The 21,564-nt window shown below is 43.0% G+C and overlaps 1 protein-coding gene across 6 annotated transcripts in view; it reads left to right on the top strand.

Moving 5' to 3' along the window:
- Positions 1-21,195, top strand: part of SYT16 (synaptotagmin 16) — a 145,249-nt gene extending 124,054 nt beyond the window's left edge. For all 6 annotated transcript variants that reach the window (XM_038407553.2, XM_038407551.2, XM_038407549.2 and 3 more), the window contains 3 exons: positions 8,534-8,977; positions 10,799-10,988; positions 20,419-21,195. In XM_038407553.2, coding sequence (XP_038263481.1) covers positions 8,534-8,977; positions 10,799-10,988; positions 20,419-20,732 — 948 coding nt within the window. In that variant the 3' untranslated portion in view covers positions 20,733-21,195. The remainder of the gene's footprint in view (positions 1-8,533; positions 8,978-10,798; positions 10,989-20,418) is intronic.
- Positions 21,196-21,564: the final 369 nt, after the last annotated feature.

Here is a 21,564-nt window from a genome sequence, read left to right as displayed (position 1 = left end):
TTTGAATGGACTTCACTAGTATTCCTTCAGAGAGGCTGTTTTATTGTCTGATTTCACACACTAATTATATCACAACCATTTTCCGCATGACAGAAGTTACTATGAATTAGCTAACAATAGCTAACAATGTTTTATCTTGCTTTGAAGGAGGTAAGTGGATTTGGTACTGCCTGTGTATGTGGTGTGTGTCTGTAGGGATACAGTGTATGATTACTGGGTCAGATCCTTGGTTCCCCTTCTGGCTGCTTTCCATTGCTCAGGCAGCAGGAAGCATCTGGAAAGTTGCCTTCAAGGGACGGCTAGGGGCTTCTCTAGCTTAGCTAGCTGTTTGTCATGCTGCCCTCTATACACACAGAGCACATTTCTACAGCAGGCAGGGGCATGGCTGCGGAGGTTTACAGCCCCCTTTTCTCTCCTGCTTCCAGCATATGTCACCAAGCAGGTCTTGGCCAGACCTAAGGATTTGGCCCTTATTTCAAAGCTAATACCTGCCAACAAATATTCCAGATTCTAAGAGAGCCCTTATTGGGTCAAAAAGAAAAGGATTACTTGTGACACCTTAGAGACTAACAAATTTATTTGAGCATAAGCTTTCGTGAGCTACAGCTCACTTCATCGGATATATTCAGTGAAAAATACAGTGGGGAGATTTATATACATAGAGAACATGAAACAGTGGGTGTTACCATACACACTATAACAAGAGTGATCACTTCAGGTGAGCTATTGCCAGCAGGAGAGCGGGGGGGGAGGGGAACCTTTTGTAGTGATAATCAAGGTGGGCCATTTCCAGCAGTTGACAAGAACGTCTGAGGAACAGTGGGGGGAAAAACATGGGGAAATAGTTTAACTTTGTGTAATGACCCATCCACTCCCAGTCTCTATTCAAGCCTAAGTTAATTGTATCCAATTTGTAAATTAATTCCAATTCAGCAGTCTCTCGTTGGAGTCTGTTTTTGAAGTTTTTTTGTTGAAGAATTGCAACTTTTAGGTCTGTAATCGAGTGACTGAAGAGATTGAAGTATTCTCCAACTGGTTTTTGAATGTTATAATTCTTGACATCTGATTTGTGTCCATTTATTCTTTGAAATCCATTATAATCTACATACCACACAGACTATGCTGACAGCTTGTGCCACACGCTCTCAAAGAAACTGCGGAACTACTTGATCAACATCCTCTACAGCAAACAGGGAAAGATTAAGAATGAGCTCTCAAAACTGGATACTCTCATAAAAAAAAAACAACCTTCCACACAAACTTCCTCGTGGCTGGACTTTACAAAAACTAGACAAGCCATTTACAACACACACTTTGATTCTCTACAAAAGAAAAAGGACACTAAACTATCTAAACTACTACATACCACAAGGGGCCATAACAGTGGTTCCCGTAACCCACCCAGCAATATTGTTAATCTATCCAACTATACTCTTAGCCCAGCAGAAGTATCTGTCCTATCTCAGGGCCTCTCCTTCTGCCCCTCAACCACTACGAACATGATACAGTTCTGTGGTGACCTAGAATCCTATTTTCGACGTCTCCGACTCAAGGAATATTTCCAACACACCTCTGAACAACATACTAACCCACAGAGACCTTCCTACCAAGACTACAAAAAGAAGGATTCTGGGTGGACTCCTCCTGAAGGTCGAAATAACAGACTGGACTTCTACATAGAGTGCTTCCGCTGATGTGCACGGGCTGAAATTGTGGAAAAGCAGCATCACTTGCCCCATAACCTCAGCCGTACAGAACACAATGCCATCCACAGCCTCAGAAGCAACTCTGACATCATAATCAAAAAGGCTGACAAAGGAGGTGCTGTCGTCATCATGAATAGGTCGGAATATGAACAAGAGGCTGCTAGGCAGCTCTCCAACGCCACTTTCTACAAGCCATTATCTTCTGATCCCACTGAGGGTTACCAAAAGAAACTACACCATTTGCTCAAGAAACTCCCTGAAAAAGCACAAGAACAAATCCGCACAGACACACCCCTGGAACCCCGACCTGGGGTATTCTGTCTGCTACCCAAGATCCATAAACCTGGAAATCCTGGTCGTCCCATCATCTCAGACATTGGCACCCTGACAGCAGGATTGTCTGGCTATGTAGACTCCCTCCTCAGGCCCTACGCTACCAGCTATCTTTGAGACACCACTGACTTCCTGAGGAAACTACGATCCATTGGTGATCTTCCTGAAAACACCATCCTGGCCACTATAGATGTAGAAGCCCTTTAAACCAACATTCCACCCAAAAATGGACTACAAGCCATCAGGAACAGTATCCCCGATAATGTCATGGCAAACCTGGTGGCTGAACTTTGTGACTTTGTCCTCACCCATAACTATTTCACATTTGGGGACAATGTATACCTTCAAATCAGCAGCACTGCTATGGGTACCCACATGGCCCCACAGTATGCCAACATTTTTATGTCTGACTTAGAACAACGCTTCCTCAGCTTTCATCCCCTAATGCCCCTACTCTACTTGCGCTACACTGATGACATCATCATCATCTGGACCCATGGAAAAGAAGCCCTTAAGGAATTCCACTATGATTTCAACAATTTCCATCCCACAATCAACCTCAACCTGGACCAGTCCACACAAGAGATCTACTTCCCGGACACTACGGTGCTAATAAGCGATGGTCACATAAACACCACCCTATACCGGAAACCTACTGACCGCTATAATTACCTACATGCCTCCAGCTTTCATCCAGACCACACAACACGATCCATTGTTTACAGCCAAGCTCTACAATACAACCGCATTTGCTCCAACCCCTCAGACAGAGACAAACACCTACAAGATCTCTATCAAGCATTCTTACAACTATAGTACCCACCTGCTGAAGTGAAGAAACAGATTGACAGAGCCAGAAGAGTACCCAGAAGTCACCTACTACGGACAGGCCCAACAAAGAAAATAACGGAACACTAGCCGTCACCTTCAGCCCCCAACTAAAACCTCTCCAACACATCATCAAGGATCTATAACCTATCCTGAAGGATGACCCATCACTCTCACAGATCTTGTGAGACAGGCCAGTCCTTGCTTACAGACAGCCCCCTAGCCAGAAGCAAATACTCACCAGCAACTACACAACAGAACCACTAACCCAGGAACCTATCCTTGCAACAAAGCCTGTTGCCAACTGTGTCCACATATCTATTCAGGGGACACTATCATAGGGCCTAATCACATCAGCCACACTATCAGAAGCTCGTTCACCTGCACATCTATCAATGTAATATATGCCATCATGTGCCAGCAATGCCCCTCTGCCATGTACATTGGTCAAACTGGACAGTCTCTACGTAAAAGAATAAATGGACACAAATCAGATGTCAAGAATTATAACATTCAAAAACCAGTCAGAGAACACTTCAGTCTCTTTGGTCACTCGATTACAGACCTAAACGTTGCAATTCTTCAACAAAAAAACTTCAAAAACAGACTCCAACGAGAGACTGCTGAATTGGAATTAATTTACAAATTGGATACAATTAACTTAGGCTTGAATAGAGACTGGGAGTGGATGGGTCATTACACAAAGTAAAACTATTTCCCCATGTTTATTCCTCCCCACCTCCCACTGTTCCTCAGATGTTCTTGTCAACTGCAGGAAATGGCCCACCTTGATTATCACTACAAAAGGTTCCCCCCGCTCTCCTGCTGGTAATAGCTCACCTTAAGTGATCACGCTGGTTACAGTGTATATGGTAACACCTATTGTTTCATGTTCTCTATGTATATAAATCTCCCCACTGTATTTTCCACTGAATGCATCCGATGAAGTGAGCTGTAGCTCACGAAAGCTTATGCTCAAATAAATTTGTTAGTCTCTAAGGTGCCACAAGTACTCCTTTTCTTTTTGCGAATACAGACTAACACGGCTGCTACTTTGAAACTTATTGGGTTAGTTTACCACTTACCCTTCTCCTCTTTCTATATGATTAAATATGGGTTGTTTCTTTATTATAAAAAAATAATAATCAGGGGATTATTATTGACCATCTGATTAATTTCTGCAAGAGTATCGAATAGCCTCCAATATTAAAAAAAAATAAAAATAAAGCACAAAAGGTCACATCTCTGAATCAAAAAAGAATATCCCTTAGCTGCACAAGTTAATCTCTTTGCCCTAGGAAAAACAGGGCTTGGCAGAAAATATTCCCTTCCTGTGAGGAAGCTGCTTCCACCCAATTGAAGAGAGTGAAAGCAGCTTCTCAGTGTATGGGCTTTTGACCTGTTCAAAGCAGACATTCACATAGAGGCAGTAAAAATAGGCAGTCATTTTGAATGCTGCACAGATCAGCTCTGCATCTGTGGCCTGATACACCAGAACCTCCTGCAATAACAGTCTGGACTCTTTTTTCTACATTACTATGAGCCATGATGATTATCTGTCTGTGGAGCCTGTTCCCATTTCTCTGTCTATTCCATGTTCATCATGGGGCACAAGTGCTGCAGAATCTTGAGTGTCCTCTTTTCATTTATATTTTGATTGTGCCTATCAATCTGCCCCAGGTGCATGTATATTAACAACATGAACAGCGCATAGAGAATTACAGAGTTCAGATACACCTGGATCCTGATTTGTTTGCTGTGAGTAGCTTCTTATCTGACTGTATTGTGTGGCTTAATGGAAGATAATTTTTTTTGAGTGAACTAAATGTTCTGACATTCCAGAGATACCCAAACATTGCTGTGCTACTTTCAAACAGGCCTCTGTTTGGAGACAAAATCTGTAATGTTGTGCGTCTGCAGTGCATACTCAAAGGGCATTTCAAGGCTGCTCCCACAATTACCTGCTTTGTGAGATTTATTTATTTTTCTGGAAGGAATGTGTATTTTACATATATACACACTCTGTCCTGTACTCATGATCTGTTAAAAAAGACACACTATACTGAGAGGGGTATTTGTCTTAAATCTGTGTAGATTGATACAGTTTAAGGAGAGAAGGGACCATCAGATTATCTAGTCTGACCTGTCTGTCACAGGCCCTATAATTTCCCCCACTTTCTCTTGTATTGATCCCAATACATCAGTACACCTTACTGGAAAAGAAAAGCATTTATTTCATGTGGAAATACTTAACTCCACACAGCACTTGGATTTCAGTGCAGTTGCTTGTATAGTCAGTACATTTACAGAATATTTATGGCCCCCCCATAAGCCATGGAATGGGAATTTTACCAGTGACTTCATTAGGAGCAGGACTAAGCTTCTGCAAGCAACCTCTGCCATGTAGGAACCTTGAACATGAACAGGTTTCAGACATCAGAGAATTCTTTGGAAGTGCCAACTGGCTGTTGACTTTGTGCTGCACCACCAGCACAAATCATCCCTAAAGGTGGTATAGCCAGCCATGGAAGGGTAACACTACTGGAGAAACATTTTCTGGTGCCAGAGAGTTGATGGAGCTTCTGCCACTTCTCCCACCTTCTTAGGGCCAGTGTGAGGGACATAGCCAAAACTAAGAGAGCTTGGTCGAGACAGTCTGATATCCAACTCTTCAATGGCTACTGTATTAGTATTTGGTGCGGGGACTGGTAGTTGGCATGAATTAGAGCAGGCTCTAAGTTATGCCAAGAGGCTAGACTGGCACAGCCAGCCAGGGATGGTGGAAGTACAAAGGCCATCTTTGCATACTTTATCCTACAGGGCTGTGCATCATCCACAAAACTGCTGCTTTCCAGCTCAAGTACAAGTGGAGGCAATAAGTAGGTGCACGTAAAGTTACACATTAAATATAGTCCCCCACGCTGAATGTTAGCAAGCCACAAACCCATTGTGATCCCACTTCCTGAATGACAAATGCACATGGTAAAACATGGGAATGAGCATGTATGAGGAGAAACAGGCTTAAGTGCAATCTTTCTCATACTTGCTCCTTAAGCCTTACTCCAGCCACTTAGTAGAAGTAGTTTGACAGCCACGCAGCGCACTCACATGATCGGGTTCTCCGGAACAACCTGTCCTGCATTGCATTTCTGCATGCAAAGTCCTGTGTCTGTGGTGTTCTGGAACAAGCTATTTGTATGTGTTCATTAGGTGTCATTCTTCTCTGGCTAGCCTTAGCAAGAATTCTGCATGGACAGAAGGGGGCCAGTTTTTCACTGCATTTCTCTCTCTCTCTCAAACTTGTATTTGCATGCACCAGTCAGGTAACTGTAAACTACCGGAACCAGCCTATGTGAAAGTGGAAATGTGGGATTTTGCACTTATACATTTAGAAGCCTAAATGTTTGTCAGATTGATGGGAGGTAGTTGAAAATTTGGCTTTGTTGGATAAATAGACCCCATTAGTGCTTCTTAAGGGAATCACTATTATTGCTCCTAATCTATGTTGTAATTAGATCCACATATTGAAAAGAAATGTTAGTTTAAAAACAAAAGATAAAGGCTTGAGTTGCCCTCCTCGGTAGTTTGCAGTTACCAGAAATGGGCCTTGATTCACCTTCTGAGTATTAACTGGAAATCTTGTCCTAGTACAGTGTATACACATGTTTAAATACAAATGATGAATTGTTATAGCAACCACTTTATCACATATACATGATACACATTCTATCTCTGAGATAAAAAGCACCTTTAAACAGAAACTCGCATGCCCCCATCAACAGGTGAAGTGAGCAACAGTGGGCTTTTTCATCTTGTTTAATCAAATAAATGTTTTAAAGAAGCCAAAAGAAAAGGTAATTTGAGAATTGTTTTACACATGTGTTGCTTGTATGTTTTGAGTTCTCATCATAAAAATATGAGGGTTCAAAGTGAAGAGAAGGTTAGAGGCACTTCGGAGGGAGACGCACACAGTGGAAGATGAGCAAAGGAGTGTTTGATTCAAAGATTCCAAAGCGAGAAAGGACCATTGTGATCATCTAATCTGATCTAATCTAATCAGTATAACACAGGCCAAAAAAACCATCCCCCAAATAATTCCTAGAGCAGATCTTTCAAAAAAAATCCAATCTTGATTTAAAAATTGCCAGTGTTGGAGAATCCACCATAAACCTTAGTAAATTGTTCCAATGGTTAATTACCCTTATGCCTTATTTCCAGTCTGAATTTGTCTAGCTTCAACTTTCAACCATTGGAACATGTTATACCTTTCTCTGCTAGGTGGAAGAGTCCATTGCTAAATATTTGTTCCCCATGTAGATACTTGCAGACTGTAACCCATAATCTTCTCTTTGTTAAACTAAATAGATTGAGCTCTTTGAGTCTGTCACCATAAGGCATGTTGTCTAATCCTGTAATCATTCTCGTCACTCTTTTCTGAACCCTTTCTAATTTATCGACACCCTTCTTGAATTATGAACAGCAGCAATGGGCACAGTATTCCATCAGCAGTCACACCAGTGCCAAATACAGAGGTGAAATAACCTCTCTACTTATTCTTGAGATTCCCCTGTTTATGCATCCCAAGACTGCATTCGTTTTTTTGGCCACTGTGTCACCCTGGGAGCTCATGTTCAACTGGTTATCCACCATGACCCCCCCAAATCTTTTTCAGAGGCATTGCTTCCCAGAATATGTCCCCCAGTCTCTAAATATGGCCTACGTTCTGTGTTCCTAGATGTATACATCTACGTTTAGTCATATCAAAAGGCATATTGTTTGCTTGCACCCAGTTTACCAAGCGATCTAGCTCACTGTCAGTGACCTCTCCTCTGTGTTATTTACCACTCCCCCAATCTTATCTGACTGTTTTTCTGTATCACCATTTCTACTGCTCTTGCTGCAAGCAAATTCAGAACAACAGCCCACCACTCAGTTGTGAATGAGATGCAGTGCAGAATCCAGCAGTTAACCAGCGTTGGCCCATCAAGAGAATAAAAGGGGCATTTAGATGGTTTGTTTTGCTAAATGACTGCCTGCTCTCCAAATATGAGGTGAGCAGAATAAAAACACTACAAAGTGTGGCCCAACTCCTGTATGTTCACATGACCATATAACATTCTCAAGGTGGGTACTGTGTTCACGTTTGGGGTATGTCTACGCTGCATCTGGGAGGGAGCCCTCCCAGCCTGGGTCGACAGAATAACAACTATGTAGACGGTGCAGCTTGGGCTGGGGCTTGGCTCTCAATCCTTGAAGTGGGGGGCTAGTAAACAAGCCCATCAACTGGAGCTGGGAGGCTTAGTATCAGATGCAATGTAGATGTACCCAGTCGGCGGTACCCTATTTGGAAGATGCACATAAGGATGGGTGATGTCTTTGTTCTTTTTGCAAATGGTGCTTTGCTCAGGATATTTCTTCACTATTTGAGAGATCCACAATCCATCTAGGGATTGAGTTGATGAGGCAATAATAATAATAATTAATAATAATACCTAGTTCTTATATAGCACTTTTAATCGGTAGATGCCAACGTGCCTTGTATTTGGTCGCTGTCAAGTTTGCTGGTTATCCTATCTCGAATGATCTTTGAGGTGTTTGATTTAATAGGGTCTGTGTAAGAAAATGCTTTTTTATATAAACACCTTTATTTATTCTCTCCATGGCAGGAACATGATGGAGGGAATAGTCTTTCAGCTCATCACAGTGCCCATGAACCCATTTCTAAATGCGGTGACCTAGACGTCATCTTTGATTATAAGGCCTCAAGCCAAAAGCTGCTGGTAACTATCCTGGAAGCTAAGGATATCCCAGACAAAGACCGCAGTGGTGTGAACACCTGGCAAGTTCACACAGTCCTGATGCCCAGCAAGAAACAGAGGGGAAAGACGAGCATTCAGAAAGGACCCATCCCAGTGTTCAAAGACAAAATGACCTTTAATAAGCTGGAGCCAGAGAAGCTGAATAGCTATGCACTCAGGTTCCGTCTCTATGCAGTGCGCAAAATGATCCGGGAACAGATGATGGGGGAGCAGCTGTTTTATCTGAGGAGTCTAAACCAGGAGAGGGAAGTGAAGGTGACACTGGTTTTGGAGCCAAGGAGCGATATGAGCGTAAGTCTATTAAACAATTCACTGTATCATTGGCGGAGGTGGAAGGGTACAGCTTACTTGGCTAATGCACCAACTTCTTCATTAAGGATTCTTAAACATGCTGCTGGCCCATTTCCTAGTACCACTATTCAGATCTCAGTTTTCATCCTGGTCTCAAGCGATGAATGTCAGCACTAGTTAGAGAAAGCTCAGTGCTCAACGTCCATATTACCCGACGCATTCACTAATGCTCCCTTTTAGACATTTCAGTAGGATTGAAAGGGAGCAGGGTGCATGTTTTTTAAAGTGGTTGTTTGCCAGAAGCTGGGAATGGGCAACAGGAGATGTATCACTTGATGGTTGTTTGTTTATTCCCTGTGGGGCACCTGGTATTGGCCACTGTTGGAAGACAGGATGCTGGGCTAGATGGACCTTTGGTCTGACCGGATATGGCCGTTCTTATGTTCTTTCATAAGACTGAATTTCCACCTTTTATGCATTCAGGGACCAGATGTTTCCATGTAATCTATTGTGTTCTGAGGTTAGAGAGCCAAGTTTTCAAAATTAGGCACACAAGTTCCATCCACAAAAGATGTGTTCATGGGCACAGACTGGTAACTGCTCATCAAATATGCAGTAGAACGCACAAAAAGGTCCATTGCCCAAACAGCCAACCTTCCATTTTGCAAATTACCCATTTGCATCTATGCATGCATGTTTTCTACCAGTTGGACACTTTATTTGGCCTGAATATTTTAACCAGGCTCTTGTACATTTCAGAGAACTGCCCAGTTTTCAGAGTCCTATGTATAAACAGTGAACATCACCACAAGAGCATTCTAGCTGGGGGTTTTCCAAGAAGTCTGAGGAAGTTTGATGCCTTGCTTCTGTACGATTTGGTCACTTTGCTCCTTTAATCTCCTTGGAAAATCCCAATTTCCAATCCCAGATGAGATCATCTGTGATATCAGAGTAGCAGGATAATTGCTGTGCCATCAGGTTGATTTTGAAACTATAGCTATTAAATTTTCAAACATACTGTTTTGTTCTGTTTTTTCTTTTTAAAGCAGGCATGTCTTGTACTAATATTCAATCCTTTGGTAAAAAGAAAAATACTAACAAGTATTAAAACAGGCCACCCTTTCCTCTAAGGTCTTGTCTGCAAAGAGGCAGGGAAAAGGAGGGAATTGAGCAGAATAATTATTCCAGAAAAAAGTCACTTTTTTTTTCCAGAATAGTGTCCATATTGGGAGCTATTCCAGAATAGCTGTTGCAAAAAAGCTTATTTTGCAATAGCTATGCTGGACAATTTCCCTGTGTAGACAAGGCGTAAGACTTTTCACCATATAAAAGAAACTCCATATGAGATTGTGCACACAAAATGAATAATAAACAATGCATTTGCGAGGAGAGGAGAGAACTGAACATGATGGTAACTCGGAAGAAAGCAAGAAAATATACAGCAAGTGACATAAAAGATAGAAAATTGTGCTAGACACATTCCATCAGAAAGTCATTTTCAGGGAAATTTACTCCTACTTTTGATGTACTGGAGCATATGTTTATCTCAAAAGCTTTGATTTGCACTAGTAATAACATATTAGACAGGGCTTCTGGCCTCTAGAGAGAGAATATTGAAAGATGTGTTTCTGAAAAGTGATGCTGGAGACTTGTTCCTGCAGTTCTATCTTCTACCCCATTGTTATTCATGCAGATGATTCTTAGTGATTGGCAACTCCAAGAAGAACATCACAATTCTACCCAATTAGACCCCAAGGTATACATTAAAGGGGGAGCAGTGTTGAGCATTCCACTGGGATTCTCTTTGTTCTTTCCCTGCAGAGCGGAGACTCTCAGATCAGTCTGTCGGCAATCTCTCATAGCGATAGCGCTTCTTCAACACAGTCCCTGTCGCACGGAGGCGTACCAGAGCTGCTGGTGGGGCTGTCGTACAATGCTACTACCGGACGGTTGTCAGTAGAGATGATGAAAGGCAGTCATTTCCGCAACCTTGCTATTAACAGGCCGCCTGGTAAGTGAAGTCTCTCGTGATGGCACACCTATTTGATAGAGCCACTGAGCCACAACCTGGTTTTATTTTCTTGATACAGTTTTTGCCACATCAAGCTATCCAATTAAATTATTTCCTAATTGAATCTCTGCACATTTGAATTTTACATTTAATAGTGGAATAAAAAATATTATTCCAAATGCATGTGCTGGTAAATTTGCCTGTGCATTTTGAATAAAATATCTATCTGTGATACTGATCAGGCTGCCATTACCATAGTATCAGAGCGCCTCACAGGATTTAATGTATTTATCCCAGTGAGGCAAAGAAGTGGTATTATCCTCATTTTATAGAGGGGAACTGAGGCATGGAGACACTAAGTGATCAGGCCAAGGTCACACAGGAAGCCTGTGGGAAAGCAGGGCCTTGAACGTATGTCTTTGGACCAGCCATCCTCTCTAATATAAAAAATAAAATTGGAGCCAAGAATACATATTTAATGCTTTAATTGTGTCTAGGGCTTGTGAAGTGTGACACATTAACAGCGATGCTGACCAAAGTCTGCGCTTTATTCACTGTGCTGGTGTAGCACAAGCAGTGGTAGTGAGCTTTGCTGCCAACGTGCCTCATTCAAGGCTAGAAGGTACCGCCTCTAGGGGTGAGTTCAAACTTCATGGCCCTTCAGTCTTTGGCCTGTCATCTCATCTGAGAACTAGCGTAAATTGAGGAGACATTTTTGGTGATGTGGTTACTTGTCCATTGAGAACTGGATGTGGACCATTTCACATAAGCCACCAGACATCTACCTGATGGCAACGACATTTGGTCACTGTGAACCTGGGTTTGATTTGAGCTGGGGATTTATAAATGAAGACACTTTGGGCTTGAACCTGCAGGGTGCTGTGCACCTTTGGCTCTGATCCACCAAAGTATTTTAGCACACCCTTAAATGCAAGCATGTGTGCTAAAAGCAGTGAAGTACTTAATTGCTTTGCTAGATTGTGGCCAGAGTGCTCAGAACCTTGCAGAATCAAGCCCTGTATCCAATTACTTAATACCCGTAGCTAGCCAGACCCTCAAGAAATAAGATTTTCTTAGAATTTCAATGAAAATCTTCAAATATGTTGTGGTCACAGGTCTAGCTGCCCCTTTCTGATCTCTGAGTGCCCCCAACTCAGGTCTTGGCCCTCATGCTCTTTCCTGCTTCAGGCTAGAATCATGCAGTTCTTCAACTCTTAGACCAGGACCTAGGCTATACTAACCTGTATATGAAACATTCTCTTTCTGCAGTTCCAGCTGGTTTCGGGCACCTGTGGTTCTTCCCTTCAAGAGCCAGTGACCAGTGGTATTATAGGAAACAAAACAGCCTTCTTAAAACCATGATTTATTTATCAATGGGAACAAAGAGTAAGAGAAAAAGGATTTTAAAACAACAAAGAGTCTGCACATTTGTCTATCTTGCCTTGAGTCCTATCCTCCCACAAAGGTGACCTCAGCAAGCCTAGCTTCCCCACACACACACCCAGCGGGCCCCTGTGTCTGTCTAGTTCCTCTGTAGCCCTCTATCCCGCTGAAGGTATTGCAGAGTTTACTTGGGTGACTGGCATCCAGATTAGCCTCGCCCGGGTGCGAGTAGCCACACTACAAGGCTATCCCCAAGTTACTGCATCCTCATTGGTGCTACACTCACCTGTGTGTGTATATGTGTGTGTTTGTGGCTAGCACTTCCAGGGCCATATCCCATGGTTCTTTGTGCTGCAATAAGCTGAGCTATTTTGTGGTTCGTTCCCAGTGCATTGTGGCAGAACGTGTCTGTCCTTCTGGGTGCACGGGGGGAATTGTGGGAAGGCACTGGAGGTCTGTCATCATTCTCATGGTTTAGCCTGCACCTTCACTGCAAACTGGACAGCTTCCATCCCAGGTTCTAACCCCATTCCCAGCCAGGCCAGGTATCCAAAGCTTACAACATCTCCAAATCTGGGATCAGAGGTTTTTCTGTGTGGATGCTAGTGGGGTTTGGCCTAAAACTTGGGTGAGAGCCTTGGTTAACTGTGCAATGAAGACATACCTGAGAAGACATTGTATTAAAACCTGCCCAAGTTCTTTGTTCTCATGTTTGCAGGGTTCTGGTTATTGCTGGTTAAAACAGTGTTGTAGGCTGATTGGAGACTCTGACAGTGTCAGCGAAGCAAATAAGTCTGGCAGTGTCCCTTAGCACTTAAGTATTTGCTGATAAGTGGCTATCTTGAGCCTTTCTCCCACTTTCTGCCTGTATGCAGAAGCTCACTATTGAATTAAATCAATATAGTCATACAATAAACACCATTCCCGTGGCCAGGCCAGCATACACTATTCATAATTTACTGCAGGGAAGTTCCATATCTGTCACAATATGCTTCCCCATCCAAAGTCACATGATTATTTTCTGTTCTATACTGTACTTGCATGACTGGAAAATTACTGGTAATGTGATGTGAGGGAAAAACCTATCAAAAAGAGAGTAAAAGGAGTTGGAAAAAGGGAATACTTGGCTCCAAACCCCATGCTAGAAACTGCAGTCATCACCACTGCTGGCACTCCAGTGAAGTAGTATGAGATGCAGGCTGCTGCTCTGATTAGGGTGCTGTTCTTTGGATAAGATATTAAACCAAGCCTCCTTTTCCAGGTAGAAACTAAAAATCCCATCTTGTTTTTGAAGAACAGGGAGAAAGCCGTAGAATCCTGGCCAATATTGCTTCTCTCAGCTAAACGTGTTCTGGGGTCCAGTGCTGAGAGCGCTATTTTTGAAAGGCGTAACAGGAGCTTCCAGCATAATGGGGCTTTGTGAAGGGCTTTGGGACAGTTAATGTAAAAGGCAGTGGAAAACCAAACTGCTATGCATGCACACAATACATGTGAGAAGACATTGAGAGAGAGCACGGAGTGCAGGAGTAACCTCCCATGTCATAGCCCCTGCCAGCTTAGTAGCTGTCGAAAGAAGTGTAATATTTACTCTCCAGATGGCGTTGGGCAGATGCTCAGGGGAGGCAGCAGGAGGGAAAGAATCTTTCCCACCCCCCCTACGTGCACACAGACTGCATGGAAGCTGCAGAGCTATTCCATGGATACTACTGCAGTTCAGTGCTTCATGTGTAATGAAAGAAGTGCCGGGGCTGAAGCAATTTTTTTACTTTCATAACTGATGCGGCAAGCCCAGCGGTGCCAGGGCTATGAACTGCCAAGCCCAGAGGTGCTGGGGCTATGAACTGCCAAGCCCGGAGGTGCCAGAGCTCAGCACTGGCACAAATTAAGCACTGCTGCAGTCCAATGGTTTTAGTATCCTCTGCTGCCTATTAGTCAACCCACATCCACCCACCGCCTTCACCAGAGTGTAGGGGAAACAGCACGAGGAGCTACACCGCAGTGAATCTTCTAGTCCAACTCTACCATGTTCTGTCCTCACTCCAACCTGGCTCTCTGCCCCACACCTGCAGAGGCAGGCACTACATTTGGATCTCAGTGATTTAGAGGGCAGCATCTTGGAGTCTGCAAAAGCTGCAAGAGACAGTTTGTTGAACAAGGAAAGAATGGTTTCCCCTCCCCCCCCCCCCCCCCCCCCCCGGACTTACCATGTGCATCACAAAACCTTCAAAACAAAATGTTGTTGAGCACTGAACTGAGTCAGTTAAATATTGCAGCCGCCCTTATTTAGCCTTCAAAATGACAGTGATCCATCAATGTTAATTTTTTTTAAATCTCAACATTACGATGCATGTGAGCAGTTTTTTTGCTGCTTAAATTTCTGATGCAGCATCTCTTAAGAAGGACTCAGAAGTGGCATTTGAAGGTAGTTTGGTCCAGGCTAGAACTTCAGGAATTGTTCACCTGGACCTGCTGGGCTGTAGGCCTGAGTCTGCAGTCGTTACTCATGTTAGTAGTTCCGTTAACTTCACTGGGCACTCTGGGAATACAAACCAAAGGAAGGGCTGCTGCATCCGGCCCTAAGTGATCCCTGTGTATCTACCTATTGTTACTGGCAAGGCAAAGAAAGGGCTGGCAGAGTCCCAAGGAGTTTGTTTGGATGGCTAATGGGCTGGTGGTGTCAGGGAGCTGAAGTTCCTCATCCCCCCAGCGCAACGGCTCTCTCTTGCTGAAGCAGGGGTTTAACAAGGTGGCTCTCGGTCCCAGGCACCGCGAGAAAGTGTCACACAAGTATTTTTCCTGTAGTATGTCTCTTTTCCCGTGATGACCCTCTTCGTATTTTAACACTAGCGATGTATGTATTATATGTATCTTGCTTTATTTGGTTCTCCTAAAACTCATCAGCTTGTGCTCATGTTTCCGTCCATTATAGAAGAGAAGAATTTATCCTCCTTTCCTTCCATGTTCTGTTCACACTATTTTAGTGGGCCCCTGGGATGGTTCTGGGGTTTATACTTTAGTCTCTTGGGTGTTTTCCTCAAAAATCCGGTATTCTCACGTGGGGGATTTTACAGTGAGTGACAGCTGGGACCTGCAGCTTTGATAAATGTGCTTGTCTTATTTGTTATTAATTGTTATTATTTGTCCTTGGGTAGTGTCTAGGACCCTCAGTCGTAGACCAGCACTCCATATGCCAGGTACTGTACAGACAGAACAAAAGGACAGCTCCTGCCCCAAAGAGCTGCCAGACATTTCCTGCTGCTCTGTTTGACTTCTCTCCTTCCAAGCACAATCTTAATTCTTTCCCTCTGTCATTTCTTGTGGGGTTCATGTTAATATATAATGCCCCTTGTCGAACACTATTGTTCTGACTTCCTCGCTGGTAAGAATAACCCTCACAGCCTTTCAGCAAGTGCAGAATTAATCACACATGATAATTACAACCATACATGATCATTATCATACCAGCAGCATATTAACCCCATTAAACAAACACAATAGCATTAATGTTAGAAAAGAGAGGGTGGGGGAGAGAGAGAGAGAGAGAGAATGAACAAATCAAAATCGGAAAGGGAAAAGCTCTGCAAATCGAGATTTAACGGCTGATGAACAAAAACCAATCTGTGTTATGAGTAGTGGGGGCAAAAAGTGCAGAGGATACCGCAGACTATCTAGCTAAGAACTTCTATGATCCTCGTCACCATGGTATCAAAGTGCCTAACGATCATTAACAGATTTTATCCTTTTAACACTCTGGTGAGGCAAGGCAGTCCTGTTATCCCCACCTCGGGAACTGAACTACAGGGTGGATTAATTGACTCACTCAAGGTCACACAGAAAGTCCTTGGCTGAGCCAAGAACTGAACCTAGGTTCGAGTGTCCCGGTCAAGTGCCCCACCACTAAAAGATCCTTCCTACCTTGTACGGTATTTGAGTGGGGTGAGGTGACCAAGACGAGGACTAGGAGATATCGCCAAGTGTGACCTTGATATCACAGTCCTGATTTGCTTTAGGAGGAACTTGAAACCTTGACTGGTCTTAAATTTTATCTGATGCCTGATGTGTTTACACCTTTGTTAATTATTTCCTGTGTGAATTAAGAGCTCTCTCTAATCGGAATTTGAACAGGGAGAGGTGTGAATCTAGAAAAGCATGGTACCAAATTTGGGTTAAATTATGAGAGTGCCTAATTCATTAGCACAAAACCTTTCTCTGGGCATATTTTACCACTCAAACAAGTGACACCGCTCCCCATGCTCACCACTGTCAATTAGGATTTGGGTGCCCCCACACGATCATTTGAAACAATCAAAACTTCTCCAGTCCCTTCTAGAGGATATCTAGCAGATTTTGTAGCCCTCTCTGGATGGCTAGGCATGCCATGACCGCTCAGGAGAATCATATGGTCCGGTAAATGAGCTAAAATGGCAGTTGACAATAATTCATATTACTTTTAGGTGTCAGGATTTTTCTGGAATCCTTCAAGAAATATCACCAGTTTCAGGTGAGAAGTAAAGTAGAGTTTTTGCCTTCCCTTCTGTCTTTAAAAAAACGTTCTGTAGTGCCTGGGATAATTTGTAGAACATAAGAAGAGCATAAGATGGTAGGCAGTAAAAGTCCACACAGCTCCAAAGATGATTGTCTATGAATGCACACCAACATACCGGTCACTGAACTGGGAACCTCCAGAGCGAAAAGCTAGAACTGCTACAGGTTCAGCCAAGCTCTGTAGGTAGGGCACTATCCAGACTCATCATCTGCAGATCAGGCAACATGTACTCACCAGTGAGTTACAGACATAGTTACAACTAGTTGCTTTGGCAGGAAAAAAAAAAAAAAAGAGAATGCTTTAATTAATCCTTCAGCATCCCTTATTCTCCACCCCTGAATTTGCCCCCAAATAACCTTTAGAATTTGATGATGGGTGATCGGCATAGCTGAAAATTGAGCGGTAAATTCATTGACTTTTGGCAATTACATGGAGATTTTGCATGGGAAGTGCAATGAAAGTTCAAATGATTATTATATGCCCAGTAGTCAATGGTGCCCAATAACTTCGCTTAACTCAATTATTTTAAATGTGTAAGAAGTATAAAAAAGCAGAATCTGTACTACAGACTCACATCTTGGAAAATACAAAGCAAAGCTATTTTTGAGTTAAAGGAATGCATTTGCAGCTGGATATATATTGATTCCAGCACCAGCGCCATTCTGATGTCTTTAAAACAAGCCAAAAGATTTTTTTCCAGAAGTGTGTACAAGAATATAAACTAGTTCCCAGGGTAAAATCTTATTAAGCCCAAGTTTCAGGTGGAGGTGAATGTTTGCGGCAAATCTGCAACAAACCTGTAGAACAGGATTTACAAGGGATGTGCTGATAGATCATAAAATAAAGCAGCACTAATGAGTGCTAACCCAATAAGTAAAGAAACGAAAGCTTGAAGTGCTGTTTTCATTAGGCTACAGCTGAGTTACTGTTTCTGTCGCTAAGAATAATGCCCTCCACAAACTGTATAGTAATGTTTATTTGATACACTCATTGCCATATGTTAATGTAACACAATGGACATGCTAAACTCTAGATCTAGGAGCTGAGACATTAGGGATTTCACTCACAGTTAAAGTCCCTCCCCTCCCACTCTCTGGGGTTGACAGGTGAGCAAAAAAACCTGCTTCTTGTTGCCTGAAGCATTGATAGTGAAGTTTCCCATCTCTTGAAAAGACAGACACTTAGCACATCCAGAGAGGTATCAGTATTATGTTTAGTTGCATGAGCTCTTTCCCAGAGCGAATGTTAGTGCTGCTTCTCCCAGGGACTGGGTGCTTCAGTGAGCGAAGCATGCTGCAGCCAGGTGGCTTCAAATCCTGTCTGACTTCACTGGGTGAAATTATATGGGTGTTCTCATGCTAGAATCCGCTGGTCATTGGTGCACCTTAGTTGGGGGGGAACCTCCAAATGTCAAGACTCTGAGGTTGTCCAGAACCTACCTTGAGTATCCCAGTGGAGATTTCAGTCATTTCCTTTTGGCAACTGTTAGATTCAGTTGAAGTAAATGTAGTTCCAGGAACTAGTAGAACAAGAGTAGAGCCATTATACCTAGTTCCTAACTGGAACCCATTTTAATGTTTCCATCTGGAATTTCCACCGGGGAGCTGCCCCTGCCCTAAAACCAAACTTTCTGCAGCAAGGGCATGTTTGTGTAAGGGCAGAACTTCCCCCCAACATTTCCTGAAACTTTCCCCCACAACCAGTTCTAATATCAAGAAGCCCCCATAGTATCCTGAGCAGCGGCCAGAGCCCCTGGCTTCATGATGACACATTTCTACAGTGCAGCTATGCTTTGTCAGTACTGACACCCGCGAGGTAAAATAAACTAAAATTCCCATGTATAACACCAGGAACCCTGTGCTGATTGTTTTGTTTGTTTTCATATACAGTCCAGCTAAAAAACAAAAACAACCCGCCCCCCCCAAACTCTGTTTTGTTTTTAATGTATCTGAAGCTTCTGCAAGATTCAGATTTGTGCCATCAAAATCACAAGCGGTCCCACACAAAGTAGGGTTCAGCTCTCAGTAAAGTACATGGGACCTGTAGTCTGCTTTGTGCCACATGGACTATTCACGTTTCTTGTATTTAAGTGGGTTTTTTTTTCCTTCCCAGCCACAATCAGCAGACTATTTCATGACAATAAATTGCTCTCCTTTTCTCTCTATGGAGAAGATCTTTGTTGGCAAGATTTACTTTGTCTCTAGTGTGATGTTGGCAGCCAAATTGCCATAGCTAGCTGGTGATAGGGCTGAACTTTTCCTGCAATAACCTGATAGCTGTACAGCTGTGCAGACTCACAATTTACTCCTCAATTGTCAGTTTCCTGACAGCTTTTTTTCAGTGGAACAGTTTGAGGAATGGAGAGCCCTGCTTTTGAGCTACAGAAGTGTTTTCACACCTGAAGTGTAATTTCACACCTTGTGTTTCTCAGCAGATAAGTGCGTAACATAGCACATCAAACAGAAATAGAAAAGAATAGACTTGCTGTAGGAAGGAGACAGTGGTTGTAATTTATTTCCTATCTTCCATGCACTCTGAGGTGATATTAAATTGCAGAACCTTGGTCTTTGATGTTTAAAAAGGTTAGAGCTGGGTTGACCTGGCAAAGTGACCTGCAAACAGGAATAGGCTGTAAATTTACACTGAGCAGGATTTGTGGAATGAGACAAGATTGGGGATTTTGACTGTAGAAAGCACATGATGTTAGTGGTGGTATTATCATAGAATTATGGAAACATAGGACTGGACGTCAAGTCCAGCCCCCTGCACATCAGTAATGTAGTTAATACAGATGTCTGTACGCTAAAGAATTTGAACAATGAATGAAACTGACCTTGATTCTGCTGCACTCGGGAGGAAAAGCAAAAAGAGGATTTTATTGCAAGCTTGGGACAAACCCTGAAATCCTTACTTAAGGCCAGATCATACTACTGCATGCAGATGTCTCCTCTCCCACAAGAAAGAGGAGAGTGGTCAGCAGCCTCCGTGGAACCTGCCTCCCCCTTTCAGGAACCTATGAACGGCTGTCTATGGGGTCATGATCTGTCCAGGATAGTAGGTAGTAGTTGCCTCCTTTTAATGGGGAGTCATGAGAGGCAAGTGTAACCAGGGGAGGCCCTGGTGTAGCAATTCCAATGGAGCCATGTTGCCAGGAAATGGAAAGGGGGTGCTGGGACCTCAGCTGGAGCAAAGATTCCATGGAGATGGTCATGGCCTCCTAGTGGGACCTGCAGGGTTTAGGGCCAGACTTGAAGTTTATTACATGAGGCCAAGAAGCAGACCCTGCCTGCCCACTCAGACTGAATGATGAGGAAATCCTCGGAGTTTTCCTCCCTTCTTATGCCCCTCCCATGGGTTTTATGATGGAAAGAGGTGATCTGACCTTCCGCTTTTACTCAGTGCTTACTCAGACAAAGGTCCCATTTGCTTCATTTGGCCCCTTGATATTCCTTTGCTAGTAGCAACAAAACTAAACAGTGTCTCTTCTCTCTTTTGTCCCAGACACCTACGGAAAGCTCTGCCTTCTCAACTCCATGGGCCAGGAGATGTCTCGTTGCAAGACATCCATCCGTCGAGGCCAACCAAACCCCATCTACAAGGAGACGTTCGTCTTCCAAGTTGCCCTGTTCCAGCTTTCTGACGTCACGCTGATGATCTCCATATACAACCGGCGCAGCATGAAGCGCAAGGAGATGATTGGCTGGATTTCTATGGGTCAGAACAGCAGTGGAGAAGAAGAGCAAAACCACTGGCAAGAAATGAAAGAAACAAAAGGGCAGCAGGTCTGCAGGTGGCATACCTTACTGGAATCCTAATGGCCCCATAGCTGCTGGGACTACCCACGGGATCCTCCCATAATCACCCCGCTGAAAGCAACCATCCCATAGCAAACATTATGAACCATCCGGGTCTATTTTAACTGAATTTTTAAAACTCAGCACACTCAGTGAATGTAGGTGCTGGGGCCCAGTGAGCAAATTTACCTGTTGCCTTTGAGGGTTTTCATACATTTTCTCACCCAAACGATAACCAGAAGGGAAGTGGTTATAAAAAACACAAAGCTACTTTTACCCTCTTGCTGTCAATGCCTCATTGATCTAATTTGTTTTTGATGCTATTTTCTTCTGGTGTAATGTCTTTCTCCCACCTCCATTCCTATTATTGATGTATGCAAATGTTCTTGATACACAGATGACGTCATTAGTCTAGCATTGCATGCCACTGACTCTTCCTTCTACTACAGTGTTTCTAAATCCTAGAAATAAACATTTAATACCACTTAAGACTGATTAATATATTTTCAGGTAGCATGGAAAAGAACTAAAGATTTCTCTGTAAACTTTTAAGTGCCTAGAGATTGCCATTACTTTCTTGTATTAGCGACGATATTATTTACTAGTATTTGAAGTAAGCATGTTTTATTTCTTGTGCAACCTATATCACCAGATGTTTGTATGAGGTGATGGGTGTCAATTTAACATACTAGTTATATAATGCATATTTAGATGCTTCCCTGTTTTCTTCGCTTGTGGCTTCTATTTTTGTGAAAACAAAACAACAAAAAGAGAGAGGGAAAGACCAAAACAAGCGGCACATCTGTCTTGGTGCCTAAACCATGATTATTCTAGATCATTGTTCACTCTTCTT

The sequence above is a fragment of the Dermochelys coriacea genome, chromosome 6 (genome assembly GCF_009764565.3).
Source record: "Dermochelys coriacea isolate rDerCor1 chromosome 6, rDerCor1.pri.v4, whole genome shotgun sequence".
NCBI lineage: Eukaryota > Metazoa > Chordata > Testudines > Dermochelyidae > Dermochelys > Dermochelys coriacea.
This window is presented reverse-complemented; position numbering and strand designations above follow the sequence as displayed.